The sequence below is a fragment of the Colossoma macropomum genome, unplaced genomic scaffold (assembly GCF_904425465.1).
Source record: "Colossoma macropomum unplaced genomic scaffold, Colossoma_macropomum, whole genome shotgun sequence".
NCBI classification, from domain to species: domain Eukaryota; kingdom Metazoa; phylum Chordata; class Actinopteri; order Characiformes; family Serrasalmidae; genus Colossoma; species Colossoma macropomum.
The window spans coordinates 30,965,325-30,980,554 of NW_023494796.1; the positions used below are offsets into that span (position 1 = coordinate 30,965,325).

Below are 15,230 nucleotides of genomic sequence, written 5' to 3' on the forward strand. Positions count from 1 at the left end.
CTCTGTGTGTGTGTGTGTGTGTGTGTGTGTGTGTGTGTGTGTGTGTGTGTGGGGATAATTCTATTCGAATTGGTTCAGAGTTCAAGACACATTCCAGGCTTTTAACTTGGACTTTAGACTGAAATAGTGACCCTATTCCTTAGTTACGTTTATTAAAACAAATGATCGAACGTTCCATTTTGTCACCACCAAAACAATCATAACTCTACCAAAACTTTTCCCAAATGTTTCGGTCATGGCAATTTTAGCCAACTATGAGCAGAACTCATAAACGCTAGCCAGAGCAGGGCTAGCAAAAACACCTGTAAAGAGCTGCACACACATAAAATCATATTATACATGCAATACATAATATAATATTTATCATTAAGAAGATATGCATTTTGGTTATAACGATTTTTAAGGTTGCACACTGATTTTCAGACTTTCAGTCCAGTTTCAGTTTCAGTTCAATCTAGTGGATGCGTGCTTTACACCACTCCAGCTGACTCTTGGCATTGTGCATAGTGATCTTAGGCTTGTGTGCAGCTGCTCTGCCATAGAAACCTATTTCATGAAGCTCTTGAACCACAGTTCTTGTGCTGATGTTGCTTCCAGAGACAGCTTGAAACAAAGGAAAGGCGTGCAGTTGTTGCTCCTAGACACTCCCATTTCACAATAGTAGCACTGACAGTTGGCTAGGGCAGGTCTAGCAGGACATAAATTTCGCAAAATGACTTGTAGCAAAGGTGACCTCCTATGACGGCGTCACATTCAAAGTCGCTGAGCTCTTCAGTACAACCCATTCAGCTGATTGCATGCCTGTGTGCTTGATTTTATACCCCTGTTGGTAGTGGGTGTGGCTGAAACACCTCAACACGACTAGGAGGGGTGTCCACATACTTGTGGCCATATAGTGTACATGAGTTCATTAAGATGCAAGTTAACTGAGGACTGTTATGCTAAAAGGTTGTCTTACATACCTGAGATAGCTTGGTTTGATCATCGGTTTTGTTCTGTTCTGCTTTTCTTAAAATCACACCAATAGGAACCGTAAACATTAGCCAGGCAAATCACATTTCCACACAGGAAACATACTTTTTATTTAGTTTCTATGCATTATGAATTCTTCTTTCAAAACAATCTAAGGTATCCAGCAAATGATATACTGCACAACTGAATTCTGTGAAAACTAGAAATTAGAGATTTTTTTTATTCTGATAATGATACTTTTATTAAAATCTAAGTATCGCCCAATATTGATACTGATCTGATATTTTGTCTTAAAAATGCCAGGCTTTAAAATAGAATTTGCCAGTTTGGTTAAATTTCTGCATAATTAAATCATGGGATAGGATGTAAACAAAGCCATTCAGAGTGGTTTAATGTGGAATGCTACATTCTAAAGAAACTTTGTTCACAGTGGTGGTGATAGGAACCAGACGTCCAGCTCTAAAAGCTCCCTCACAGAAATGTATTACATGAAATGGTGATGTATGCTGCCTGATGCCTGAGACGTTGTTTTACGATAGTATTGTTTTGGCCTTAAACGTGTTTTTTAATGTTATTAATGGCGGAAATGTACATGTGGGCCGTTGTGAGGCAAAATAGTCCCCAAAAAAAGCCTGTTTTTTAGGACTTGGGACTGTTTTATCATTAGCATTACATATAAAGTCTCTGAACACGTGTAGGTTCGCTTGTGGTTTTGGATAGTAAATAAAATGTCTATATTTGTGTTCAAAACAATTTAAAGTGCAATCAAAGGTTAATATTCTTGTGCTAAACCAGTACTGGGCCATAGAACTTCCAGCCCTACACGTGTGCGCGCACATGTGGTTTTGGGAGTGTGCAGGGGTTTGTGAATGCTATTAAAACACTGCAGAGGCATCAAGATGTCCTGTCTGATCTTTATCAGACAGATCACACAGCTCTCTCCCTTACAGAAGTGTCTGAGCTCACCGAGCACACAGATGTTGACCATGTTTGCAGCTGTCAGAGACAATGAGAGCTGCAGTTGAATGCGAGCTTGACTTTTATCTTCGGCTCAGAACTGATTTAGCATATCATTCTGAGCTGCTGTTGCATTGTTACATAGGAGAAGTCACTTTAAGTTCACTCTGCTAATCTTATTCTTTAAAGATTGTACTTTGTTAACTGATTGGTTAGCTGTTATAACTTCACAGCACTGGATGTTGCAAGTGATATCATATCACAAAAGGTCCTGGAGGGCCATCTACTGGCCAATAAAAAGTGTTACATACTGCGGGGTCCAAATGTCTGAGAGCTCTAGTGAAAATGCTTCTATTTTGCACTCTTTCCTAATTTAACGCAGAGTTTTTTATTAGAAATTATATCGTTGGTGTAACAATTTGAGTGAAAAGTAGAATCTTTAAAATAGTTACATGAATTTCAGAATTTTTTTGTTTATTTCCCCCTTTTGCTTGCACTCAAGCTGGCCTCCACAAGCTGGCCTCCACATGGTGTTCTTCATTTTGCTTGTCATAACTTTTCTTTGTTTGGAAGTTTTCAAAATCCTAAAACCTTCTGTTGTTTATTTCCAGGTTTAAATGAAAAAATCCCAGATTTTCAGTGTAATCTCAGATTTCTGGACCCCACTGTTAAACTCAAAAATGACTGCAGCAGTGCAGCGTTACTATGTTATTGTGCTCTTGATATGTATGCTGGAATATGAAGTGAAATCATACAGGCACAGGCCCCGGTTCAGTCCATAAACAGAGTTTATAACCTGGAGATTTGCTGTGTTAGCTTTGCCCTGGAGCTACAAGGCTAATCTTTTTTATTTTTGAAAAACGTTTGACCAAAAAAAAATCTAATGTAGACTTCAGTTTTGCACTTGTTGATGAATATAGATTACTAGTAATAGAATCTTATACCCAATAGATTGGCGTTGTGCTAACTGCAGGCCTAAATCATCACACTTTCTCTCTCTCATGTTGTTGAATAATCTCTTTACCAGATTTGATTCGATTGGAGTGGATAAAAATTATGTTAATATGTTCCCTGCTCAGAAAAACAGCATGGCCACTAGCAAAACCAATATTTGTTGTGTTTTGGATGCTGGTATGCTGGTCATCGAGCACGACCATCCTGGGTGACCAGCTAAACCAGCACCTGACCAGCTTAGACATGTGTGGAATGTTTTTTTCAGCAGGGTTAATGTTTCCAATTTCAATTTATTACAGCATTTAACATTATTTACTAGACTTTAGAATGGCACATGGAGTTTAGCCTAAAATCTTAAAGCTTGTACTTTTGTCCATTTTGGATTCTTCATCTGACCACAGCGTGTTGGGTTTTTTGCAGGGCTATCGGTGCCAATCCCCTGTACTGCGACTGCCGCCTGCGCTGGCTGTCAGACTGGGTGAAGACAGGCTACAAGGAGCCGGGGATCGCCCGCTGCACTGGCCCACATGGCATGGAGGGCAAACTGCTCCTCACCACACCTGCCAAGAAGTTCGAGTGCCAAGGTATGACGACATCTAGCATGTCAGCTGCTGCTTTGGGAAGTCATGTCCTGCCAACAGTGTAACTGGTATGACTACAGTGACCCATAGAAATCACAGTTATTACCTGTGATAGTGTAATATGAAGCAAATTATTTATCACTCATAGCTCATTCAAACTGGAGGAGAAATTCTGACTTTACCATATTTAAATTGGTAAATTGGTAAGAAATATTACAGAAAGATTTGAATATGATGAAAAGGGTTTGTTTGCACAGCTGGTTTATTATAGTTTTGACATTTTCATCTTTTTTTTGTTCTTTAGTTTGTTTCAGTTTTAGTTTTAGTTAGTCTTAAGTGCAGATTTAGTTTAGTATCATTCACTTTCAGTTTTGATTTATGAGTTATAAGGATTAATGAGTTTTGGTAGAATTTGCTCAGCTAAGTTGCTCTTCACTAAAAACATCTGTTACATTATTCAAAGACATGTTTCTTGGCATCAAAAAAAAGAAAATAGATGGAAGTGCAGGCTCAAACCTATAGATAAAGCATGTTAAATCAAATAACTATTTAAATAGTTATGTAATTACATCACTACATTTCAGTGTGATTGGAAAACAGAGACTAACTGTTAAGTTCTCTGGACTTACGCTGCAGACTTATAGAATTATTTCCTAGTGTTTCCTGTTTTAGCACTAACTAGATAACAGAGGGCTCACATGGTAGAGATCTTATTTCCACTTTGTGTGAACGTTGCAGGTGACATAGACCCTACCATCCTGGCCAAGTGTCACCCATGCCTGTCCAGCCCCTGTCTGAACCACGGCACGTGCCAGACAGATGCCACCGAACTCTATAAGTGTGCCTGTACAGAGGGCTTCAAGGTGAGAGCACATAGCCTGCTATTGGTTACAGTTGTGTAACAAGAAATAACACTTTAATTTCATTACATTACAGTTTATGGGTGTAAAGTTTAGCTTTAACAGTCATCCTACTGTATGTTGTTTCTCAGGGAAAGAACTGCGAGACTGCTCTCAACGCCTGTGTCAGTAACCCATGCGCTAACGGCGGAAAGTGCCAGGTCACAGGAGAAGGAGACGCCTTCACGTATGTGTCCTTCAGCATTGTACTGAACATGTATGTAGCGTGTGAGGCCAAGGAACTAGAGAGAAACACATACAAGTCCTGAACAAATATTTAATAACCTCTAAGTAGAGGAAAAAATTGTATGCTTTGAGAAATGTGGCTAAAGTTCGGCCTTTTCTATCTCAGTTCAGAGAAACTTGTTGATGCATTTGTTACAGCAGAGTTGATCACTGTAATGATCTTCTTACTGGAGAAAACAGTCCATCCTCTACAACTCATACAGAACGCGGCAGCACAGATCCTCACAACACCAACACATAGAGCTCATATCCTGTTTACACACCCCTGTTTACACACTGCACTGACTGCTCACTTAAAGAAATTTCTTAAAGGCCTCTTTAGTAAAGGCAGTGGTTCCATTTAGAACCATATTTCCGCATTTTCTTCATTTTACATGCTTACATGGCTCTAAGAATCATATGAAATGATTCTTCAGATTGATGGAGAATGTGTCGTATATGGTTCTATAAAGAACCTTTTGAAAAATGGTTCCATATAGAACCAAAAAGTGCACTTCTATTGTTAGAAGCTTGATATTGTAACAGTAGCAGAACCCTTTTTGGTGCTATACAGAACCATATACAACACATTCTCCATCAATCTGAAGAACGCTTTCACCATGCAGAGAACCATTTAAGCATACAATGGTTCTAAATAGAACCATTGCCTAACTAAAGAACTCTTGAGCAACCTAAGCAAAAGCAGAGATCTGTCTAAAACACCCTGATCGAGGCTTCACTGTTTCCCCCTTTAGCTGTTTCTGCCCGCTCGGCTTCGAAGGGCCAAGCTGTGAGATCAACATCGATGACTGTGAGGACAACGACTGCGAGAACGGTGCCACCTGCGTAGACGGGGTCAACAACTACACATGCCTGTGTGCCCCCTACTACACAGGTACCCGCAGATTCACACCCACAGCTTGTCCGGTTTCCTTTATAGACGTGTGGACCTGCCAAGACATTGGGAACAAAGAAGCCTTAATGTGATTGAATACATGGTTTTCTTTTTTTTCTAAAGGCTTGTGTTGACATGTTCCTATTAGAAATACTAATAGACGTTGACGCTTGTCTATAAATCTATTTCCAAAATAGACAAATATCTGGACATTCAAGATAATTGAAAACCATCCCAGGTAGCTGCAACAAGCTGCTTTTGAGGCGAAGGAGGACTAGGGTGAAGAGTGTAAAATATAGGGCAGTTTTTAATACTTTTTTGGTCACAGCACAATTCCAGATATGCAAAGGTTTGAAGACTGCTGATCAAATTACATGTTTTGTTGATTTTTTTTTATATAAAAACAGGTTAACGTATCCTCTACAGGGATATTTTTCGGCACATTTTAGTCAATTTATTTGCCAAATTTGACATATCAGGAGAAAAAAAGAATGTAAAATATGAAGGGTGCCATAACTTTTGCACAGGCCACATTTTATTTATTTATTTTTTTCCCCCAATATGTTAAATTCAGCAAATAAACAGTAATTGTGAATTCAAAAGTGTAGAAGTTGTTCTCTGTAGAGGATATGTTAACTTATGTTATATTTGACTTCAAATAATAAAGTAATCTGACCCAAACTTTTTCATACGACTGTATCATAAGGTCAGGATTGCTTATGTTTGGTTTAGAGTTATTGATCCTGTGTGTTTGTGTAGGAGAGATGTGTGAAGAGATGGAAGACATGTGTGCTCCTGGACGCGGTCCCTGCAAACACCAGTCAACCTGTCTCATCACTGCAACAGGCCCCAAGTAATAAACCCACATCCTCTTTGGTGTTTCATACATGCAGTTCAGCCTAAAGTCGTTCAGTTAACTAATTAGGCCTGTCTGGTTACTTTTGGACATATTTTTGGCAAAAATAATTGACAAATTGGAATTATCAAATACTTGTAATTTCAAAGTTCTTTACGTTGAATCCTTTATTTTCATGCGCTAATCACTGGTTGCCCGTGTGCATCAGGTGTGTCTGTGCGCCTGGATATGTAGGCGATGACTGCAGCGTGGACTACGACGACTGTCAGGAACACAAGTGCCAGAACGGCGCAGAGTGTGTGGACGAGATCAACGGCTACTCCTGTGCCTGCACCAGGGGCTACAGGTCAGTACCAGGTCCAGCTATGAGCTGCCCTTTTACCCAAAATCCCAAACACATATCAGATTTTCTATGTTTCCATGAGGCTGGACAGTAGGTGAGATGGTCGATGTTGCTGGAGCTGATTTACAGAATCAAATTTTTTACTTTGTTAGTCCATGGAATAGTCTGTCCTGGAATTTTAAAATTTACTACAGCAATTTAGAGAACAAATCTGATAACAGAATCAAAATCAGTCAAATGATGTGGCTACAGTGTCAGATTTTGTTATTGTACTTTCCTGAAAAAATGAATTTGATCATTTCTCATGAAGTGATAAAACAGGCCTGCATCCGAACAAAATTCCCTTCTTTCACTCTTTTTGGGTATTTCTGAATACTTTTGGGTGGTGGAACACTCGTGATTTGTTTAGATGTGTGTGCAGTTTACAAAAAAAAATAACCCTTTTGGACCAAAGACTAAAAAAGTACAATAAAAAACTCACAAAAAAACTACATTGAGCTGGAATTTTAAAAAGTGAGTCAGAGCAAGTGACAATGATATATGGTTCCTTGTGGATATATGTGACATTTTTGAGAAATTATTGTCTGGAGTTAATTTCCTTGTTTTCCCAGATTAGAAATATATATGGTAGCACAGTGGGCAGCGCTGTCACCTCATAGCAAGAAGGGCCTGGGTTCAATTCCCCGGCCGGGCGACCGGGTCCTCTCTGTGTGGAGTTTGTATGTCCTCCCTGTGTCTGCTTGGGTTTCCTTCCGCAGTCCAAAGACAGGCCGGCCGGCCAATTTAAGATGCTGAAATTGCCCCTAGGAGTGTGTGTGTGTATGTGTCCCTGTGCTGGATGTCAACCTGTCCAGTGTTTTTCCTGCTTGCTGCACTTGGATAGGCTCCAGCACCCCCTCCCCACCCCGACACCAGGAGGAATAACGGTTTAGATGAATTAGAAAAATGAAATATAAGGTTTATTAAAATTTTCAAACATTGTTTGGATAGACAGTGCCACAGGGTAGCCTGACACCAAATTTGAGCTATTTTTTCAAACAAAAAAAATCTATGGATAATTTTTTGGGTATAAATGTATGTAGTGTAATGTAATATCCTACATCAAAATGTAACGACACCTATAAAATGCCTTCTGATTTTTGTCAATGAACATCGGCAGACGGGAAAAATAATATTTACCTGTAATACCATGTTTCTCCCACCGCCTCTACCTACCATCTCAGCGAGCTCAGAGACCCTGCCTGATATCCTGCATTACTCGGGAAGAAAAATGCATTATGTGTTTCATGCCCATATCATGGAAAACTGAACTTTCTTTGCTTTTTCAGTCTGATGTATTATGTAAACACTGTTAAAGTTTCAAAATGTAACATCTACTATGCAGTCCTTATATATCCATATCTCTAATTATAGAGGTACTATGGTGTAGAAAGGGCCTATTTTGAATTTATTGCTTCTATGTTGACTCAAGAACCAACTCTAAGGAGGCACAATACCAGGCAGCCAATCAGAACAGAGCAACAAAAATTATATTTTCATACAATAATATTACTGATTATAACATCATTAATGCTGTTTTCTGTGACGACGATACGAGTTTTGACCGTGTTGTTCTGCTCCTGTCTCTAGTGGTCAGCTGTGTGAAATCCCCCCCGCCCCGCGCTCCCTCTGTGACCTGGCCGACTGCCAGAACGAGGCCCCGTGTGTGGAGCAGGCAGGACGCGCACTCTGCCAGTGTCTCCCTGGCTTCGGCGGGCCGCGCTGCGAAAAACTAGTCAGCGTCAACTTCGTGGATCGAGACTCGTACTTGCTGCTGAGCGACCTGAAGAACTGGCCCCAGGCCAACATCACACTGCAGGTAGTGGACACGCCCACTGTTCTGTCCCCAGCTTGCTCAATTGATTAATTGCTTTTGTTTGCTGTCTGTGTGACTTACATGTTTCCTATGAGTCCTCACAACACTGACCACTGTAAAAACACCGGAAACCAAGCACTGCTTGGTCACTTTGTAAATGATTGAACCTAGTAGATACAGTCACTGGCACATGCAGTGAATCCATAGAGAGGAGTCATTTCTAAACCTGGGTCTTGTGTGCATCCTTAAGGTGTCCACTGCAGAGGACAACGGCATCCTCCTGTACAATGGAGACAATGACCACATAGCCGTGGAGCTCTACCAAGGTCACGTTAAGGTCAGCTACGACCCTGGCAGTCAGCCAGGCCATGCCATCTATAGGTAAGCTGCATTCATTAATTAAACGGGGTGTCTGGATACTTTGACACGTAGTATATGTAATGTACGTTAATATATCCTGCTCTCTCTCTTTGTGTCTCCATTTCCAGCACCGAGACCATCAATGATGGTCAGTTCCACACAGTGGAGCTGGTGACCTTCGACCAGATGGTAAACCTGTCCATCGACGGTGGCCTGCCCACCACCATGGATAGCTTTGGCAAACTGCGGCCCCTGAACGGAGAGGCTCCGCTATACGTGGGGGGTAGGGGCCCACCGCAGATACCTACCTCCACCGCAGGCACTCTAAATTACACTACTGTCAATCACCCCCCCCCTTTCCCCAACCCCCACCTATCACCTGGTCACACCACTCCCAAACCCCAGCACCCCTGCACTCCCCCCACCCTCAAAAAACCCTATCAACCTCACCCACCCACTAAAACCCCCTCAGACCATTTTCCTAGACTGTGTTTGCTATGGCCCAACTCCCCTCTCAAAAAAATTCCCCACTGTAATTGATTTGGCATCGTCAGATGCAGAATCCTAACCAGCCCGCAGACAACCATGGTTCAAGTCCACATTCCTAAGTCCCTATCAGATACAGTCTACACTTTCCAAAAAAAGAGAAAGAAAGAAAGTGATGTGTCTCTGCATGGTGGTGGTTTTTGTGTTCTTTGATATGTGGAACCATTTGTTACTGTGGTTACTCTTGAGATCATAAGGTTGAAGTCATAGTCAAAATGCAGATCCTCATGAAAAAGGTTAATTTGAGGATGTCTCGGTGACGTAGCTCGGTAAAAACCATTGGGAAGGGGTGAAAACTTAAAAGTAAAAGCTCACAAGAATCAGGATGGTTTATACCAGGCTACAGGTGATGCGATAAATGCAAGAACCTCCTCACATTAACACTGCATCACAGTTTAATGCAAAATGAGTGACAGGCGAATGCAAAATTTGTTTCCAATGGAAAGGACTATTCTTCGTCGATGATCTCACGAGTTGCTGCTTGTGTTTTGTTTTGTTATGTAGCCTTTTCTGTTGCTTGTGCTGTAACTGCAGGATGCTTTTGCATGATCCCCAGCCCCTGTCTTAGTATTATTTTAAAGATGCTAAGTGCCACATTACTGAATTGAGTGTCAGGCCATGCCAAACAAATATAAACAAAACTTAATACAGTCTTGATACAGTTAAATTAATTTATTGACTAAGGCCAGATTTTGATCCTGAACAAATGAGCCTCAACTGCCAGTTCTCATTCAAAAGAGCAGAAAGAAGAAACTCCTTTCGTCATGCGAGTAGCACATATGGAAGCACTGTTAGTACGAGTGGCACATTCGTCTGAAGGCCTATTCACACCGAGTCTGGACGAAAAAAATCCCACATCAAGTTTTGAAAACGAACACATGCATATTAGTGTCATCTTTTACATTGATTCCAAGTCAGATGTGTTAAAAATCAGGTTAACGCATCAGAGCTTTCTTGCAGGCTGAGCAAATGTGCATCAAGATGGCAGCAGAACAGCTGATCTTACTTGGGGCAGAGCTTGAACAGCTTACATGACAATGAAAAGAGCTCAAGCAGAAGCAGTGCCTTTATTTCCCCTACTAACATATGAAAATACCTTCAAAATTGCTTACTAAATGGCTTCAGCTCTTGCATAAGGCCTCTGCCTTGTCACTATTAACCAAGTTAACCAAGCTGCAAAAACTAATTTGAAAACCAATCATTTATTTATTCTTTTGTTTCATGCAAACCCAGCACACCCAATGTACATAACTGAACTTAATATTTGTTGAGTGAATCGAGACCCTATATTAATACCACATTTATTGTAGCTAACGAACATTAGATGGTTCTGTAAAAGGGGCTGTTGAGCTGCACTGGTTGAACATGCTCAGTGCTGGAGGCAGATATTATCCCTGTACAAAGAGCTGCTGTACACTTTAATACATTCCAGACCAGCATCAAGTTTCAAACATCAGACAAAACAGCTTCAGGTCTCAAGTAAAGTCATGTGTCAGTACATGAGGCGAAACGAGCCATTTCAAAGGGCATCAGATGCAAAGCCTTCAGAGAAGAAGGCATCAGGCTAAGCTAAGCGGCATCAGATGGTGGAGATCTTGTGACTTTCGCAATCACGTTCTTTCTTACTAGATTTATTAACATGTTTAATGGCTAAATTAGAGATGACATACTACAACCACGACTTATACTGACTGCGTTTTTATTACCACATATTGCCACTACTACTCAAGGTCGTTGCTTTTTCCGTCTTCTGTCTGCGCTTTTTTTGGTCTGATAAAGTTGTACTTAGTGTGACTTGGTGTGACATCACTCATGCAGTCCAAGCCACTGTTAGCTGACATAACAGAACTGGCAATTAGCCCTCTCTTCCAAGCCTGTTGAGCTGTCCAATTATGTTGCGTTAGCAGCAGTAACAAAGGATGAGGTGGCTTCACATGCATTAGAGGAAACACCCTCCCAAATTGGTAGCATCTTGTGATCACTAGAACTAGGAGGTGGAACTGGCCATGACTAAACTGGGAAAAAAGTTAGAAAAAGTAGAAATTGTATTCACAAATGGCAAAAACGATTTAACAAAACAGCAATATTTCTTTTCCCAGTTACTCTGATTAGTCTGATTATGGTCTAGCAAGACATTTTTAGGGTCAGAGTTTTGTTGCATTTTTCAAGTTCCATGAGGTTGCATTGCTACATGTGTAGGTGCATAGCAATAATCTTGGCCTTATCGCATCTTAATACGTACCTATTGGTACCTTAGTGGTGCAAGTTCAGGTGTGGAACATGGCTCTTTGAAATATTTCTCTCCCCTTCGCCACGCTCCATCACTCCCACGCCAGCCCTGTGTTATCTGTGTCAGTGTGCCACTGGGCTTCCTCTCCACCCAGCTCTAATCAGGCTCCCCCTTTCCTTCCGAACATCAGGCATGCCCCTGGACGTGCACTCCTCGGCCCTGCGCATGTGGCAGATCCAGAACGGTTCCAGCTTCCACGGCTGCATCCAGAACCTATACATCAACAACGAGCTGCAGGACTTCACCAAGACCCAGATGAAGCCTGGCGTGGTGCCGGGATGCGAACCCTGCCGAAAGATCTACTGCCTGCATGGCATCTGCCAGCCAGATGCCGCCGCAGGCCCCGTGTGCCACTGCCAGCCGGGCTGGAGCGGGCCGAACTGCGATCAGCCGACTGCAAATCCTTGCCAGGGCAGCAAGTAAGTAATCCTCTCGGGAGAAACGGCAGCTGCTCACGCTGATTGCCGTGGGCTGGTCGACTAAAGGAGACACCAACATACATTTTTAGACTAATGTGTCTTTGTCCTTTTGTCATATTTTCATTACACCCTAAACAAGACATTAGCATAATGTTAAATGCAAGACTGTAGAGTACAAGCTGACAGTGATGTCTTGCATTGATCTTAAGAAACTAGACGTGAAATTATGCATAAAATGTGAAGCGTAGGGCCATCACTATTGATTATAGTAATCAAGTAATCTGGCGATTATTCTGGAACTTGCTTTTTGATTTCTTTAAGGCCAAACAATAAAACTGGGCTTAACTGAACCAAAACATATTGTCTGGAGCTTTTTTAGATTCAAGAGTACATTTCATAAATATACAGTTGTATGCAAAAGTTTCAACACCCCTAGTCAAATTCCATGTTTTGTTGAAGTGAAATTAACACGTCCTCTACAGGAAACAAACTTAAACATTTCCTGCAACCAAAAAAAATTAAAGCTGTAAAATGTGCCAAATCTTTTGCAGCCAGGTTTTATGTATTTGTTCCTCCTATATGTTAAATTGAGCAAATAAACAGTAACTGTACATTACAATGTACAGGTGATTCATCTGTAGAGGATGTGTTCACTTATTTGCACTTAGAAAATCAATGAAAGTGAAATATAATGCCTTTAAAGTCATTTAAATGGCATTTTGAGAATTCTGTAATGCTCCTTTGACCCAGTCAATTTATGAACTTGTTTATTGCAGATATCCTCATTTAATAAATAGCCAAGGTACAACCACTATGTGATAATGCTGGTTTCTCCTAGTACTTCTATGGGAGTTGCAGGGTTTTGTTAGTACCAAGCTAGCAGTAGTGTCTGCTTTCCTCACAGAATTTGATACTACTTCATGTGCTTAAACACAAAGCACTTGAAGCTTGTAATAAACATTCAGATGGCAACTTCTTTACTTTGTTTGTTGTAGTTTAATGGTGAATCTTTCAATTAAGTCTGTCTCTGAATATTATTAGTTAACCTGTTAACTACCCGCCATGTTGTTTAACCCAGACCTAGTTAAGCTGGCTTGACAGCTTACTGTTCGTTATCTTCTTTGTATTATAATTATTTTTATTATTATTATTATTATTATTAATCACCTAGGCAACCACATAGGATATCATAGCAATGACCTAGCAACACTTCAACAGCCAACTTGGATAACATAGGAATGCTCTAGTAACACCTTAGCAGTCACCTAGGATAGCAAAGCAGTGGCCTACCAACACTATAGGAACATCCTGGGATATCTTAGCAGCCAATTGGGGTAGAATAGCAACCACGTAACAATATCTTCGCTACCTCTTGGAATACTATAGTAGCACCCTTGCAACATCTTTGCAACCACATGGGATAAAATAACAAAAGCCTAGCAACATCTTAGCAGCCACCTGGGACACCACAGCAACAGCTTTGTTACTTTGCAAATTTACCCTTTACCTGTTTACTTCATATACGCTTTTACTTTACGTAGACACAATTTGTAACATCAAACATTTAATTTTATTTAATAGACATTAAATTTGCTGCATTCGTGGATTCGCTGGATTCTGCTTGTGTGGATAAAAGCGATTTGAGTGCTAATAGCTCCTTGTGACGAATCTTCAGACTGCTAAATATGGCTTTATACTGACCTGCAGCTACCCCGCTTTTCTTTCAACCTGCAAATCAATCATTAACTGATTTATTAATGTAAATTTTCAATGATTATCATTTTCAATAAATTGTTTTAATCAAGTAATCATGACAATCTTAATGCTGTCTTGTTATTTCACACCTTCTGTTGGTATCAGTTGTAAGTGGTTACCGTGCCGTTAGACCCAGTGCTGAATGAGGAACTTTCCTTTTTGTGTTTTTTCCAGGTGTGTGCACGGAAAATGCATTCCTGCAGACATGCAGTCCTACCGCTGTGAGTGTCAGGAGGGTTATCGTGGTGCCCTGTGCAACCAGCAGGGGGAGCTCTTCAACCCATGCAGAAGGCTACAGTGCAGACATGGCCGCTGTCAAATCTCAGACTCGGGTGATGCTTACTGCCACTGCGAGAGCGGCTACACCGGAGAGTTATGCGACACAGGTGAGCATGGTGGAACAGCTGACAGGTAGACAGCCGCTGGCAAAATTGATCCATTGTTTTCACTGGAGTTGCGAAAAGGAAGTCAGCAGCTTATTGCAGCAGTTCTGTTCAGTTTTCCCAACTTCTGCCATCAACTGGGGCAGGAAAATAACCCAGATGTTGATTTTTTTGGTTGAGGTATACCCAGTGTCATACAACAAAAGAACTGAAAAAGGGCAGGACTTCCTCCTGCCTTTTTACCACCTTAAATAAACAACGCTGGTGTCTGAGAAACGTTCATTTTTGCTGGTGAAGCTGTCATCATGCCAGTGTTTTCATGGCTGCATGCCGCCGTCAGTAGTGTGCACACCAACATGTAAACGTAGCATGTAAATCCTAGGTGGCTAAAAGTGGTACACAGGAACTTTTTTATTCTAAACATGGTGGCAAATTAACAGTCCAGTTAAGCTTGTCTACAGATCTTCCCCGTGGCTCTGTTAGCTGAATTTGTTGTCTTACATAGTGTCCAATAGGGTGAAAAGGAGAGAGCCTTTCTTGTAGTATTCTGTCAGTAAGCTTCTTTGTTAAACCATCTGGTAAACTAAGTGACCGCTCATTCCCGATCAAGCCAGTTAAAGTCAAATTCATTAGCATTGACTTGGAAATCATAGAAGGGAAGGGTGCATCCATCCAGAGGATTCACATGTAGATGGACCTTTCTACCGAATTAGTTCAAACTGCAGTGAACAACCAATTAAAAAAAAGTATTCAGTCTTAAGTATTTATAAGGATTATTATCTATTAAACTCAAGGCACTCATTAATAGTAATAAGCTAAATATAGAAAATCATCATTTATAGAGTACTTTCTGTGTGAAAGTATCTGTCCCAAACCCTAACCCCTAAACTTACACTAGTGAAACCAGTGAAAATAAAACTTTTTTACTTGCATTTTAAAG

At 40.9% G+C, this 15,230-nt stretch overlaps 1 protein-coding gene across 3 annotated transcripts in view; it reads left to right on the forward strand.

Annotated features, from left to right (window-relative positions):
- Positions 1-15,230, forward strand: part of slit1a (slit homolog 1a (Drosophila)) — a 147,355-nt gene that overhangs the window by 129,013 nt on the left and 3,112 nt on the right. For 2 of the 3 annotated variants that reach the window (XM_036583309.1, XM_036583310.1), the window contains 11 exons: positions 3,304-3,467; positions 4,203-4,327; positions 4,456-4,550; positions 5,344-5,483; positions 6,243-6,336; positions 6,548-6,685; positions 8,312-8,540; positions 8,788-8,918; positions 9,026-9,180; positions 11,864-12,152; positions 14,082-14,293. In XM_036583309.1, coding sequence (XP_036439202.1) covers positions 3,304-3,467; positions 4,203-4,327; positions 4,456-4,550; positions 5,344-5,483; positions 6,243-6,336; positions 6,548-6,685; positions 8,312-8,540; positions 8,788-8,918; positions 9,026-9,180; positions 11,864-12,152; positions 14,082-14,293 — 1,772 coding nt within the window. Of the gene's footprint in view, positions 1-3,303; positions 3,468-4,202; positions 4,328-4,455; positions 4,551-5,343; positions 5,484-6,242; positions 6,337-6,547; positions 6,686-8,311; positions 8,541-8,787; positions 8,919-9,025; positions 9,217-11,863; positions 12,153-14,081; positions 14,294-15,230 lie in introns of all 3 variants that reach the window. The other variant, XM_036583308.1, reaches the window with a different exon arrangement.